We start from the raw sequence: 15,680 nt of genomic DNA, 5'->3' as shown, positions 1-15,680 counted from the left end.
CAGTTAAAAATTTTTTTGACAAACATTTTGCGTTAAATAAATTCTTAAGAGAAAAATTAAAACTTTTTTTTTAAATTGAAAAAAAAATTTTTTTTTTTTAATTTTTTTTTAAGAATGTATTTAACGCAAAATGTTTGTCAAAAAAATTTTAATTTTTTTATTTAGTAAAAAAATAATTAAAAATTTTTTTTATTTCAAAATTATTTTTGAAAGAAGTTATTTAACAAAAATTGTTGGTCGAAAATTTTTTTTTCATAAAAAATATTAACACAAAAACTATTTTTGAAAAATCCAAAAAATTATAGTTACACTTATCTACAATTAAAAAAATATTGTATCCTTAGGTTTTTGCTTCCAAATTTCAGTTTTCAAGTCAGTTCAATGTGCAAGTACGTAAGTCTTCGTGGTTGCACCACCACCGCCCGGTCAATACGGACGCCAGACATTGCCCAAATCGCCCACATCCACGTTGCGAGCGCCGCTGTGCTGCTCGCCCGTTACGGACGCGTCCACCTGAGGCACATCCAAATGTGTTTGTTGTTGTTGCTGTTGCACCTGCGACTGCGCGTCATGCTGTTGCTGCTGTTGTTGTTGCTGTTGGAGGTTGTGTTCGCTGCTTGTGATCGCCGCTGCGCTGTTAACGTCCGACGCTGTGACCACACTGCCGTCACCGCCGCCACTGCCACCACCCATTTGGGCATCATGTAATGCTTGCGCCGATCCTTGTGCACTCAAAGCTTCGTGATCCGAGGTACCAATGCCGATCTCTATGCTCGATCGGTAGCCTGTGAGCGAGCTGATCAACGAGTTGTCGTGCACATGCACATGAATCTCATTCTGATTGACGGTGTGTGAGTAGAATTTCGGACACAGCACCATGGTGGGTGCTGCTTGCCCTGGGTAACCGCCACCTTGAGCGGCGCAACTGCTATAATTGTAATTGTTGTAGCCGTTGGCGAAATTGTTGTATGTGGGGTAGGTGTTGTTCAGAGTTTCCAGCTCCGCTTTGCCGGCGTCGTAGTGGTTGGGGCTGCAAATGGGCGCTTGCGCATGCGGCATGTAGGTGCCAGTGGGTGCTGCCATGCCGCTGTGTGGATAATCACATAACGAAGTCATATCCGTTATCATACCGGGTACCGCAAGACTATGATCGGCGGTCAGTGTCGTTGGTACGCTGGGATCGTAGCCACAGTGTGGCAGATTGGTGGGCGCGGCAGCGGTCGGTGTGTGATGCGGATATTGGTAGGGGTTGTGGGTTCGATAGGGCGTATAGGCACTTGTATTGTACGACGGATAACCGGTTGTCCAATCTGCGGCGCCCATCAGTGCATTGGCTTCTAAGAAAAATAAAAGAGAGGAAATAAATCTCATTAATTCTTTGTAAAAGCCAAATGTGTAATATTTTAATGAATCAGCTTATATTTTTGGCTTGTCTTTCATAAGGGAATCCATCATCTTAGTATAACCATACATAAAATCCGAAATATTTAATTTCTCCTCGCTTCGGCGAAACATGAGAGGCTCTTTAGTCATACCTAGGGGTTGTTTGCAGCACAGAGGCTTGTGTTTTCTTCTGTTCAAGTGAAGTCGGGAAATACCAAAGCCTAACGTACCTTAAAAAAAAGGTATGTATGTAAGTCGCCTGTTGAGCTCAAAGACTTCATCGCGACATATGAGTCTCTGAATTCATACCTAGGAGTTTTGGTATTTTCAACTGTTGAAGTGAAGTTCGCTTCATTCCGAAACCTAATACTAAAACGTATGGAGCCACTTGTCGCATTTTAGTTCGAGATCTTAAATTGAAAGCGTACAATATACAGCTGTGTAAAAACTGAAGTGGCTCAACCTTCCCGACATACATAGCTTCACTTTATCGGCCCTTGAAAAGTACCAAGAAGATCCGATGTTTTCGATACAAATTCTGGCCCAATGCGCCTCATTGTAAACAAGAAAAATTGGTGTATTTGGAACGAAGGGCAACCTGAAGAGGTGCAAGAGCTGTAATTTTATCAAGAAAAAAACACAGTTTGGTGTGGTTTGTAGGCCGGTGGAATCATCGATCCGTATTTCTTTAAAAATGATGCCGATGAGAACGTAACCGTCAATGACGACAATTATCGCACCATTATAACCGACTATTCGATACTTCAAATTGAAGCTCTTGGTTTCGGCGACATTTGGTTTTAACAAGACGGCGACACTTCCCATACATCGCATCAATCAATGGATTTATTGAGAGAACACTTCGGTGAGCAGATAATTCCACGTTTCCGGTGGGAGATTGGTCACCAAGAACATGTGATATCTCAGCGTTAGACTTTTTTCTGTCGGGATATGTTAAGTCTAAAGTCTACGCGGGCAACTCTGCTTAGATTCAGGCATTGCAGTCGAAATGCTTGAAGGAGTCATCGAAAATTGGACTGGTCCATCTGAGACGTAGCCGCGGCAACAGTTGAAAGAGATAATCTTCAAAAAATAAATGCCAAGGGATATTATTTCGAAAGATAATAAACATTCCCCATTAAATTTGAACTTTCTGATTTTTTTTCTTTAAAAAAGTGGGGATTCTTGAAATGGATCAACCTTTACATATAATATGAATTTTATTTTAAAAATATTAAATTTACAGAATTTTTATTTGGTCCCAGAGTTCTTAAATGAAATTCAAGTACAATTGACATGTCAAAACATGTCATAAACATGAAATATCATAAAGAGCGCTAATTGAAAAATAATTTCATGTTACAAGCCGCGAAACGAACAGTCGCAGTCACTGAAACTCCTAATATGCACCTGCCACATACACACAAGTATATAGTCCATATGCATACTTTCAGCACGAGTACCGTTACAGGCTACACACATTATATGTCAATCATCGAAAATTGCAATATATGGAACCCCGCTGAGCGCCATCAATAAAACGTATGCAGAGACATCAAATCAAAGCAGATCAAAATGTGGAGCCACTACTAACGGAAGAGGGGTTGCCAGCGAAACGAATGCGCGTTACACAGAGCGTCAGCTACAACGAAAGCATAACAACAAATTTGTGTACAATTTATAACAAGAATGAAGACATCCTGAAAGGAGTAAAGACAGGAAAATGTAAAGAAAATTCTTCTCCAAGTATTTAGGCAAGTATTTTTGCGTAAGATGGTGAAAATCCGTCAAAGGCACCCAACGTTAAGTAAATAAATAAATACTTTGATTAATTATTTGAAAATTGAGCAGATTGAGCAGGTGTTTGCGCAAAGGTAGCTAGTTAGACCTATAATTGCTTGTATAAGTGAGGTTATGTGTGTGGCATGAAAGCAGAAGCGGAAGCTGCCACTTACGACTGACGCTCTTCGGGAATGTTGGTGATAATTTCCTCTGAAGTTAATAAATTAAATTCAACGAAATTAAGCGGAATGGCTGGAGTTTGGCGTTGAGTTGGAGGATCTTGAATTTTGACAAGCGGGTTATTAAGATGTTCTTCTGTCATCGTATTAGAGATATGGAAGTTAGTATGTGTACAATGTATTCATCAATTTTAACTTATGAAAATTACAATACTGTCACCATCGTAATGAAAAGAGTTTATAGCTACCAGCTCATACAGAAGAATAAATGAGAGGAGTGGCTGAATGTTACTGTTTCGAATAAAATAATAAGAAATCCAAGTCAATAAGCCAGACTGTTATGCAATAATATTGGTTTGATACGAAAGAGCTACTGGTATTCGGAGAGCCTTGTGTTCGAGTCCTAGTTTTAATAAATCTCAGAATCAGTGACAAAATCAAGTATATTTTTGAATAAAGTTTTTAAAGTTTTTCCAGTCTTAAAAACATTTTTCATAAGCACTTTTTGGGATGGCCTTCAGAGAATTTTGCTTCATCTCTTCAATCCACCGAAAATGGGTTCCATACCGATGATTGTTGACTTGTTTGCATGACAAACTCATAAACCCATGTCTCATCGGCAGTTATAATGCTCTCCATGAATGTGGGATCGGAATTCGAAAGATCAATAATATCCAAAGAGACTGTTTCCGGTACTCTTTTTGAAAAGTATTCAGCTTTATCGAGACGAGTCGAGCAAAAACGCATTTCATACCCAAAATATCCATCAAAACCATTCGAACGGACTCGCGAGAGATGTCGAGCTCACTCAGCTCAGTTAGTGATTAATAAAATGTCAAAAATATAAACCAAAATATCTACCATATGATCTCACCAGGAAGCAGCACTTTGCTCTCAGTAAACACTTCCGTCCTAAATTTAGCACTGACCCCTTATTTTTCGAAGGGTTCGCACAAAGGTTTGTATAAAGGTACCTAAGGCATATAAATAGACAGTAAGGTAACCACCCTGTACATGAAAGTTTAAGTGGACCCACAGGGTTTTTCCGGAAATTAGTAGGACTGATTTTCTAAGGCCGCGACTATCCTTTGGAGCATCTACGCACCGACTGGATTCGGTAGAGGGCCTTTCTAGCTAAAGAACGAGCGTTTGGTCAGTTGTCTCTGAGCACCTGGAGAGCCAGGACAAACATTTTCGCGCAACGTGTTTCTGTGAGTGGTCCAAGCTAAAAATGCAGTATTTTTTGGAGCAGAGGTACTCGATTAAATTCTGTGCGGAACTCGATAAATCTGCTACAGAGGCGTTTGATATGATCAAGCAGGCTTACCCAGATACTGCTTTACCAAAAAGTGGTGTGTTTCGATGGCATCAGGCCTTTTTGGAGTGCCGGGAAAAGGTCGCTGATGAAGACCGTGCTGGGAGACCTGCGACTTTGACAAACACCGACAATGTGACTGATGTGCGTAAAGCTTTAAACTCAGACCGTCGACTAAGTATTCGTTTAATTGCTCAGATGTTAAATTTATCAATATCTGTGAAATGTGCCAAGAAAATTTGAACATGTTTGAAAGTGACCCCCCGTTTTTTGAATAACGTAATCACAGGTGACGAGTCATGGCTCCCCTGCACTTTTTTAGTTTCCCTGCCTGAGAAGGTCGATGAAAGGCACATGTACCTCGGTTCTCAAGGCTATTCCGAAAAATGCCTTCCGTCATGGCTTTAATGCTTGGAAATCGCGCTGGTAGCGCTGCATCGACGCAGAAGGAGCCTCTTTTGAAAGTTTTTAAAAAATTTTAACGATCGGTTAAATAAATTTTTTTAACCGGCTTAGTCCTATTACTTTCCGGTAAATAGACAGATAAAGTATATAAAAGTTTAAGTGGGCCTATACTGGCTTCTTTCGGTGCTTCAATTTTCAGAAATTTGGCATCTGATCAAATTTGACCCGGACTAGTCGGTAATTTTTATTATAAATGGTTTAAAAATACATCCAAGCTCACTTACAACTAAATCACCTCACGTGACATGTGCTTACAAATACATTAATACTCATGTATGTGTGTAAAAAATAAATATGGCAGTGAAATCGTATTGCCTCCGTCTTCTCTGCACTTATCACATTTTAATGTTTCAATTAAGCGAAAATTACAATAGTTATAACACAACAACAACTATGTTATTTACAGTAATTTAGCCAACTTGCAATATTACACTTAACCTACCCTCACTCGCGCTCTCTCCCTCTCTCATACCATCACCGACCTGCCGGCATGCTGTGGGTTCCACACAGAGTGCGTAGCCAGTAGCCAACCGCTGCCAACGGCACAACAACTAAATAAATTATAATGTTGCATTACAACGTTGCAACACCGACAACAAAAGCAAATTGCTATTGCTACGCTACTGTTGCCTTCAAACAAACACCGAACATATAATTTACGAGGCAGCAGTGGCAGCGCGGGGCCCACGACTCAAAGGCTTGCAATCGCGCAGGATTTTCTTCACATTTTTTGCTGCTTTTTACCTTGCTGCTGGAAGTCTTTAGCGGGTGCGCGCAAGAACAAAGCCAATGCAATGAGAATTACACGCCGCAAATCAAAAAAATACTGCTCGCCGCTGCCCAGTGTACTTCACGTCATCGTGAATGCCGCTAAATTGTTGGCGAAGGCTGATAGTCTGCTGCTCGCCGTCGCTGTCCTTTCCACTCTTTCGACGCGCTTACCAACCGAAAGTGGCTAATAATGGTCTACCGGCCGGTGCGTGCCGCCTGTATGTGTGTGTGATCCCTGTTTTGCATGTGTTAGTGCGTGGGTGTGGGGTCAGTTTTGTCATTAATTTACCCTTCAATTGACGTTTGATAATTGCAAAGGACTTGCTGGCAATAAATTTCAGCATGTGTGTGTGTGTGGATATGCACTCACGTTCGTTATTGCCCATTCTCTAGGGGTATTCTCTTGCTCTTGCAAACCCCGGTGCACGGTGCAAGCATTGCAAATTTACAACGGCACAACAACAAACACACGCAGAAAAATATTTGCAAGGGCTGTGAAATATGTCAGACCCAAACCCATGTATATTAGCGTGCAATGTCACGCAAAAATAAAATTGCAACCCTGTTGTAGTTGCCATTTTACATAAAGACATATTACGTCGTTAAACTGTTGAGAAAGGTAAATTTTAATTAGATTTTATAATTTATATTTAAATTATAAAGTTTTGTTACAGTTTTTTTTGTTAAAAAATGCATGCAGAAGGTGCGCCAATTCACAATAGCCATGCACAATAGCCATTTACAATAAATTGACTGAATCAGTCGCTCATATATCGCTAGATTCTGCAATGGGTGCTCTCGTGCCCTTGTATATTTCGGTGTAGTATTTTTGCAATCTGCAATCTTGCAAGAGCAAGAGAATACCCCTTATGTATATTTTTTCATACACAGGTACGAAAGACTATTTTTCGCTCGAGAAACTAGTGAAAACCTAAGATACTCAGCTTTTTCTCTTTATAGACTTTTTTATCATCAATATTATTTTCTTTCATTAAATCTCCTATCTCATCTATTAAAATTTCCAAAGAGCAAGTTCTAGAAGTCACTCATCCTCCTCCTCGTCCTGCTATGTGATGCAGATGCATGGACGTTGACAATATCTGATGAGTCGACGTTACGAGTTTTCGAAAGAAATGTTCTGCGGAAGATTTATGGTAAATACCGCAGTCGATGGAACGATGAGCTGTACGAGATATACGACGGCATTAACATAGTTCAGCGAATTAACAGACAGCGGCTACGCTGGCTTGGTCATCTCATCCGAATCTGAGAGCATTTGACCCATAACCCGGTGGGGAAGCAGAGGAAGAGGAAGATCCATGGAAAAAACTGAGTTGAGAAGGGCTGAGTCAAGACATACATATAAACATTTAATTATAAATTTTGGTACCTAACCTAGGAATAGTGATAGGCAAGAGAATACACATACAGTCAAGCACCCTAAAGGGAACAGAGGCCGGTCATGCCCAGGTTGCCACGTTGGTACTTGCAAAATAAAGGATGTCTGGACCAAATGTATTCTATTAATTTAAGCAATCTCATATCGAAATTCGTAATCAGCGTTCCCGAAAACCCCGAGAAACACATTTCAAGCCAAATTGATCAATTTTTAATATTAGTTCGCCATATTGGATCCGCCATTTTAAATTTCAAAATCAAAGTGGGTTTTGAGTTTAAGAAAAAATCATGATGGTCCAAAACGGATTTCCTATTCGTGCTCAGCGACCTTAAAAAACGTATAAGCTCAATAAACATCGGCTGGATATTCTTGGTTATATGGGAATAAACGGAAATATACAGGTAGAAGAGTTGACCCACTCGGGAGCAGCCGGTTATGCAGTTTCTTTAAGCTGTTCCTCATTTTTCATCTTTTTCAAGAGTTGCTTGAAGCAATGAACTCTAAAGGGACACATCCAGTTCCCACGACAGACGGGTGTACGTAACGGGAATGGAGCCGGATTTTTTATCCGACAAAGGACTGCCAACTCGGCAGAATTCTGCCAGTACAGCAACAACAAAAGGACATCTAAGGTCTAGAAACACTAGAAATACAGGGTTCTTTAGGGTTTGATATCGGTCAAACAAAAAAGATTCTAATTTTTGGTAAAAGTTAACTGAATAACATTGTAAGGATCCGCAAATGACAACTACCTCTAAGATCCGATCCTAACCTAACCTAACCTACTCCCAAATCCAGGTTCTCCCACGAAACCAACGGATTAAGTATTACTTCGCGGCTTGTAGGTATATATGTATGTACTTACTTATGTATGCAAGTATATATGATCTTCTGAGAAATTGCGTTATTCGAGCTGATCATTTAAAAATCATTTTTTATATGTTCGTGAGAAAATTTTAAGATCTTAGTAACTGCTTTTAAGATATTTAAATCCTCAAATCGATAAAGACGAACGCTGAGTAGACGGATAAGACCACATCTACATACATATATAAAATGTTTAACAAAAGAATTTGCATACTCAAACCACTTATTCTCTTTTTTGATAGCAGCGCAAAGAATATGCAGAATACAGTTATTTTCCATATACAATTGTATGGATTAAAAATTAAACCGGAAATCGATCATTTGTAATTTGTACCGCAAATTATCAGCTACTACACGTACACACCACGGATAGGCGTAGTAATCAAGTCTTCGGCCATCAAACCATCGCTGAGAAGAGCACAGAAGATGAATGAATGAAGTGCGAAATCCAAGTGATCACTGCAAAAACCACGTAAAGTTCTCACACTCCACAAATGATCAGCGATCGGTTCACCTAAACGTATGTACTGTTAGATATGTATGTGCATGTAAATAAGACACACCATCGGTGAGAGAGCAACTTGGTGGAATTGTCTTGTATTTTAGGTACTCACCGACCGACCTTTTACTTGCAAGCTCATGCACCGAAATACTTTTTACTTCTCTCAGTCGCACTTTCTCTTTTTCTTTTTCGCTCAATGGCGTTGGCACTTCCCATCGCTGCACACTGTATTAACAGACAATGGCAGCACACAATGTTGCATTTTGCACCTTTGCACCCAACCCCGAAGAGGAAGAATGCCAATTCGCCTGGCCAATATTAAATCGCAACTAAGAAGCATATGAGCACTTTGACTTGACATTCTGGGCCAACAATAGTAGATTTGGCCAACGGCATTGGAAAATGGGTGCGAATGGAACGGAAGTTGCCACAACGCTTGCGGTTCCACCGTGCAGGCATACGTACTTACACTCATGTGCAGCATAATAGCAGTGGGCTGGTGGCGGCAGTGACGGTGGCGGTGACGGCGGTCAGATCTGCGGTTACCAACAATGGCTTACCGCAAAAATTCGTCGATTCATCGACTCATACGTTCGGCCTTTAGTGCCGCTGTGTTTACGGCTCTTTATTTACTGCCTTCTTGGTCGACCAAGCTCTCCGTCCGTATCTCATTTGGCTGGCTCATTGCGTTTTGTGGGCCAAAAGATTTCATTTCGCAGCGTTCCCTTTGATCGCCTCTTCCTGTGCAGAAATTGCATTCGGCTATTATGCTGCCTACTTGCCGACACGCACACACACACATACATGCGTTTGCCGTTTACTGGAGTAGGCAAATTATTTGCATGATTGTGGGATATTTGCTGTCGCAATTGAATTGAAAGGCTGCCAAAAAATACAAATTTAAAACGCTTCCGTTTGATTAAGAAGTATGCGGTGAGTTCAGAATGAGAAGCGCGAGCGTTGGCAGTCAATTTGGACAGTTGAAGTGTGGTTTATGTTGAGAAGCGGGAAAAAAAGGATAAGAAAAAGTTAACTGTAATGATTTGTTGTACTATATACATATAGTAGTATGGAGCTGCCGAGAGTTTATAATATACTGCTATGAGCAAAAACTAGTAAGACTTTGTTCATAATTTTGAAATTCTTAATTTATTCTTCATAGACCTTCCCACTCAAAGTAACCTCCTTGGCTTGCGAATCCAATGGATTATTCTCTCTGGGCCATTTTGGAGAGCAATGTCGAAGTAAAAAATGCACTAGTCTCGAGATGCTGAAGAAAGCCATAGTCCGTGAGTGTGCCAAAATACCGGCAAGCCACATTCGGACAGCTTGCGATTCGTTTTTTGACCGTCTCAAGGCCATAGTTAAGGCAAAAGGTGGTCATATCGAGCAAAAATGAATTGGTGCTGAATTTATGATTATTTTCACACATTTTAGGGCTTTTTTCATCTAACTTCGAGAGCCGGACCCTGTACATACATATGTATTAGGTTGTCAAATATCCCCCTTTCGCTTTTTTTACTCTTTATTCAATGCTTTATAAAATGTGTTACAGTGATCGGATTTAGTTCAAATATGCGCCGTTTCGTTCGATAAACTGTTTCCATCTAGACGGCAACTTCATAATATCCCCCTCGTAGAAGCCCGCTCCTTATTTTCGAAGAACTCGGACAGCCACTTTTCACAAACCTCTTTTTGTGTGGTCTAGCGTTGTCCTAGTGGAGCACTACATCCTTCCTGTTGGCCAATTCCGGACGCTTCTGGTCGATCGCCTGCTTCAAGAGGTCCAGTTGTTCACAGTAGATGGTAAAATTAAGCGACTGGCCATATGGAAGCAGCTCATAGTGGATGATTCCCTTCCAATCTCATCAAACACACAATAAAACCTTCCAGGCCGTACTGACGATTCACCGGCCTTCGGCTACGACCGTTTTCGCTTGATATTGTCGTATGTGATCCATTTTTCGTCACCCGTCACCATCCGCTTCAAAAATGGGTCGAGTTCGTTCCGTTTCAACAGCATATCGCAGGCGTTTATTCGGTCCAGAAGGTCTTTTTGCGTCAAACCATCATTGAGCTTTTTTGTGTACACAGCCTTCTGCAGATGGTTTGGTGACTAATTCACATATTATGGGCGATGTCACGAGATGCCACATGCCGGTCTAACACGATGTTTTCCATTATTTGATCGGTATTTGTCGTCACAGGTCTTGCGCCGGCTGGCTTATCCATGGTGTCGTTTTCACCCGCTCTGAATCGTCGAAACCATTCCTTCGCAGTACGAAGTGATAGAGTACTATCCGCTATAGCGCGAATTTCGGCGTTAGTGAACTCCGTGTTTACACGTATGTATATATCCAAATTAATCATGCATAGCATCGTTTTGTGGGGTATTTCTGGACCTTTCAAAGATGTGTAGTAATGCCAGATACGAGCTCTGTAGCGCTTTATACATAGCCACGAAATTCAAAAGACAAAAAGGCGAAAGGGAGATATTTGACAACCTAATAGATATCTTCGAAACTATTTTTCGGAGAATATTTTCAAATATATGTATGTTAAATTTCGATTTGAAATTTATAAGTGGTTTTGGTACATTCATTTAGTACTATGTCACACATGTTCTGGCGATGAAGTTAAGAAATTGATCGTTCTTAGTGACAATTCTTCGGTTTTCTAAGTTTCAATCTGCATATAACCAAAATTTCCTACTTTCAAGCCATTAATTTTGTAATTAATTCAACAAATGGTAAATGTTGACTAATTTCATGGCTCACTTGTAGAATGTAGGTGTGTGTATAGATTTGTCACACCTACGCAGAATCTATAGTAATCGAGGTGTGAATCGATTAAATGTTTTTGGATATTTTCTAAGCACTTTAAGATAAACCAACTACAACTATGTAAGTCTTCAAAACGGTGTTTAACTGCTTCTGTATATGTTTGTATATAAATGTATGGACAGAAACAAGCATAATTTTAATATAATCGCCAGATTTTTTTCACAAAATGCTAATGACACACATGACACATCGGTGCGAATTAACAAAAAAAACAGTCTCTTCGTTTCACAGTCCGGAAATGCCTACCACGATAGTAGAGCGCAAATACATACTCATATGTACCTACTATACCAAAAGCATTGAATCAGTACTCGTACACGGCGGTAGGCCAAAAGCAACAAAGTGGCGCTTAAGCTGTTAATTTATTGAAAATGTAAAACAAATATGAATGGAGTAGTCAGTAATTGGGAGGAAGAGATTAAACCGTCGACAAACCAGACACACACATACATTTGCCACCACCTACATACATACATATGTAAGTGTGAGCCAAAACTTGCCTACAATTCCGAGAAATCATTTTAAAAGGTTGTAGGAAGATTGTGCCGTTATATCACATACATACATACCTTAAACGTAAATATATATATACAAATTTACAAATATACATACATATATGCTTATATATTAAGCACTTTATAGTAATTGTATGAAGTGTGAGGACTTTTGTTTTGTGAGTGGACGAAATGCGTAATCTTGCTGTATCTCAATAAGTATATACAAGTAACTAGTACACGTAGATTCATATGTACGTATGTATGTACATACATATATCGCCTGCAATCCCGTACATGTGTATGAAATCCGTTTTGAAGTGCGTAAAGCCGCAAATCACTCCAAATGCGGTTGCGCAGATGTTGGATGAAGAAAACTCCGCTTAAAAAATATATTTATGTATAGGGTGAGCTTAACACTTTTTTTTTTAAAAAAACGCATAAAATTTGCAAAATCTCATCGGTTCTTTATTTGAAACGTTAGATTGGTTCATGACATTTACTTTTTGAAGATAATTTCATTTAAATGTTGACCGCAGCTGCGTCTTAGGTGGTCCATTCGGAAAGTCCAATTTTGGGCAACTTTTTCGAGCATTTCGGCCGGAATAGCCCGAATTTCTTCGGAAATGTTGTCTTCCAAAGCTGGAATAGTTGCTGGCTTATTTCTGTAGACTTTAGACTTGACGTAGCCCCACAAAAAATAGTCTAAAGGCGTTAAATCGCATGATCTTGGTGGCCAACTTACGGGTCCATTTCTTGAGATGAATTGTTGTCCGAAGTTTTCCCTCAAAATGGCCATAGAATCGCGAGCTGTGTGGCATGTAGCGCCATCTTGTTGAAACCACATGTCAACCAAGTTCAGTTCTTCCATTTTTGGCAACAAAAAGTTTGTTAGCATCGAACGATAGCGATCGCCATTCACCGTAACGTTGCGTCCAACAGCATCTTTGAAAAAATACGGTCCAATGATTCCACCAGCGTACAAACCACACCAAACAGTGCATTTTTCGGGATGCATGGGCAGTTCTTGAACGGCTTCTGGTTGCTCTTCACCCCAAATGCGGCAATTTTGCTTATTTACGTAGCCATTCAACCAGAAATGAGCCTCATCGCTGAACAAAATTTGTCGATAATAACACATTTCGAACCGAACACTGATTTTGGTAATAAAATTCAATGATTTGCAAGCGTTGCTCGTTAGTAAGTCTATTCATGATGAAATTCAAAGCATACTGACATGTCTGAAATCCCACGTGATCTGTCAAATACTAATGCATGAAAATCCTAACCTCAAAAAAATCACCCTTTATATTGAGTTAACAGAGTTCTTATCAGCAAGAAACCACTTTTTTACATTACTTACAGTAATTGTGATTAAATTGAAGGAAATAACGTTTCCAGTTTTGAAATGAAAAAAATGCTTATGGGAAAAACTGTGTCTTATGAAGGGCTAAAAAATATTTTCTTTCAAAGCACTTCATCTATTCTCCGGAAACAGGCGATCAATTGATCGCATATCGTGGTAAAGGTGAGCCGAAGCCGAAAAAAACACGTCAAAACAGGTCAAAAATCTAGGTTATGTAGACAGTTTTCCTATATTACCAAGCGACTTCGCTTCGCTCTATGGGCTCTTGAAAAGTTCTAAGAAGATCCAACACAAATTGTGGCATTTGGGACAAAGAGCAACCTGAAGAGATTCAAGAGCTGCCATTTCATCCAAAAAAAAAAAATGATTTGGTGTGGCTTGTGGACCATATTTCGTGTGTGATATCACACCGTTAGACTTTTTCCTGTGGGAATATGTAAAATCTAAAATCTATGTGAACAATTCCGCAGTTTCGATGCAGTCCTTGGAGCAAAACACCACACGTGTCGTCATTCACCAGTTACCAGTTGAAATGCCCGAACGATTCATCAAAAATTTAATTCAACTGTTGGACCATCTGAGACGTAGCCACGGCCAACAAGTGAAGGAAATGCCAAAGAATGTGCTTTCGTATGATAATAAATATTCCCAATTAAATCTGAAGTTTCTGTGTATTTTTCTTTATAAAAGTAGGGAACCTCGAGATAGATCACCTTTTATATATAAATAGATCTCGTATAAAACCCGTCTTCAATAAAGATAATGGAAAAAATCCGATCTTGCTAAAAATTGTATGTTTATAACTAAACAGCCATACAAAGTTTACTGGGAACTATGCTGAGTCTTCGCAGAACATTCGAAAAAATCAGTGATTCAAAGATGATTCAAAAGATTTACTAAAATGAACTCAATATATGTACATATAGCAACATACATATGTACATATGCAATTTGAAGAAAACATAATAATTCGATCATTTCTTAATGGCCTAAAATAAGCGATGAATAATAACGGTAAATTACAACAAAGAAAGTAAAAAAAATAACAAATATTAAAGAAACTTACAAGGAATAATGATGAAATTAAACCACAGATTTCGAAGGAACGACAGATACATTTTCTAGGAAAGTTCAATTAAAACGGTTAATGTGAAGCACATAAAACTCACATTAGAGTTTCGGAAGGGTAATAATAACTCTATACGATTCTAGATTGCTGCTGTCGGGCAATCAACTTCAATAAGAAAGCAACAAAACAATGAAGTAAGTAAACTACAAAGCGCTTGTAAGCTTCAAAGCTTTCGAGGATCCTATGACGCATGATAAATGACAAGTACACACAGAATTGCTTAATAAACTCCCGCGTAACAGTTCTCGTTTTAATAAGCTTGTCTTAATTCAAATTACCTGATATCTCTGCCGCATTTGGTTTATATATTTCGTTATTTATTGTCCGACTGCTATTGGGCGATGAGTGATTGGCTATTTGCTGCAGCGCATTGGTACTGGAAGACACAGTCGGCGGTTGGCGCATGGGGCGACGCGGTTCAAAGTCACGCAAAGGCGTCGGGTAGGGTGAATCGAAGATGCTTCCTGGGCGAAATGGAAGACCGCCGGTGGGACCTGGAAGACAAAAGTAAAGTTTGGGTTTATGAATTAAGGTCCCTTTAGTAAAATAGATAAAGTATGTGTGTTTGTGTGGAAATGATGAGTGAGAATGTAGAAATGTATGCAAATTATTGGTCACCATTTTTTGTTATTCATAAAATTTAGACACAAATTAAGTGTAAGTTTTAAGTTTTGTAACGAAGAGATATGAAACTCGGTGGTTCATGTTTAACAAGATCATGATGGATTGTGCTTTAAGTGCAGACTCTAGTAAAGCTTCATTTATTGATTGATATACACAGAGTATTTACCAATCGGAACTTTGAAACTTCCATAGACGGCATGTATAGGGTGATTTTTTAAGAGATTGATAACTTTTTTTTTAAAAAAAAACGCATAAAATTTGCAAAATCTCATCGGTTCTTTATTTGAAACGTTAGATTGGTTCATGACATTTACTTTTTGAAGATAATTTCATTTAAATGTTGACCGCGGCTGCGTCTTAGGTGGTCCATTCGGAAAGTCCAATTTTGGGCAACTTTTTCGAGCATTTCGGCCGGAATAGCCCGAATTTCTTCGGAAATGTTGTCTTCCAAAGCTGGAATAGTTGCTGGCTTATTTCTGTAGACTTTAGACTTGACGTAGCCCCACAAAAAATAGTCTAAAGGCGTTAAATCGCATGATCTTGGTGGCCAACTTACGGGTC

At 39.4% G+C, this 15,680-nt stretch overlaps 1 protein-coding gene across 2 annotated transcripts in view; it reads right to left on the bottom strand.

The window, feature by feature from the left end:
• Positions 1 to 219: 219 nt before the first annotated feature.
• Positions 220 to 15,680, bottom strand: part of LOC105233319 (protein lozenge) — a 44,882-nt gene continuing 29,421 nt past the window's right edge. Inside the window, exons 5-6 of one of the 2 annotated variants that reach the window (XM_049455078.1) lie at positions 14,774 to 14,989; positions 220 to 1,337 (exon numbers count right to left, since the gene is read on the bottom strand). In XM_049455078.1, the coding sequence (XP_049311035.1) occupies positions 427 to 1,337; positions 14,774 to 14,989 (1,127 nt within the window). In that variant the 3' untranslated portion in view covers positions 220 to 426. The remainder of the gene's footprint in view (positions 1,338 to 14,773; positions 14,990 to 15,680) is intronic. The other variant, XM_049455079.1, reaches the window with a different exon arrangement.

Source organism: Bactrocera dorsalis, chromosome 4, assembly GCF_023373825.1.
Source record: "Bactrocera dorsalis isolate Fly_Bdor chromosome 4, ASM2337382v1, whole genome shotgun sequence".
In the NCBI taxonomy this organism is placed as follows: Eukaryota; Metazoa; Arthropoda; class Insecta; order Diptera; family Tephritidae; genus Bactrocera; species Bactrocera dorsalis.
Note: the sequence above shows the minus strand (reverse complement) of the source record. Positions and strands in the feature narration are given on the sequence as shown.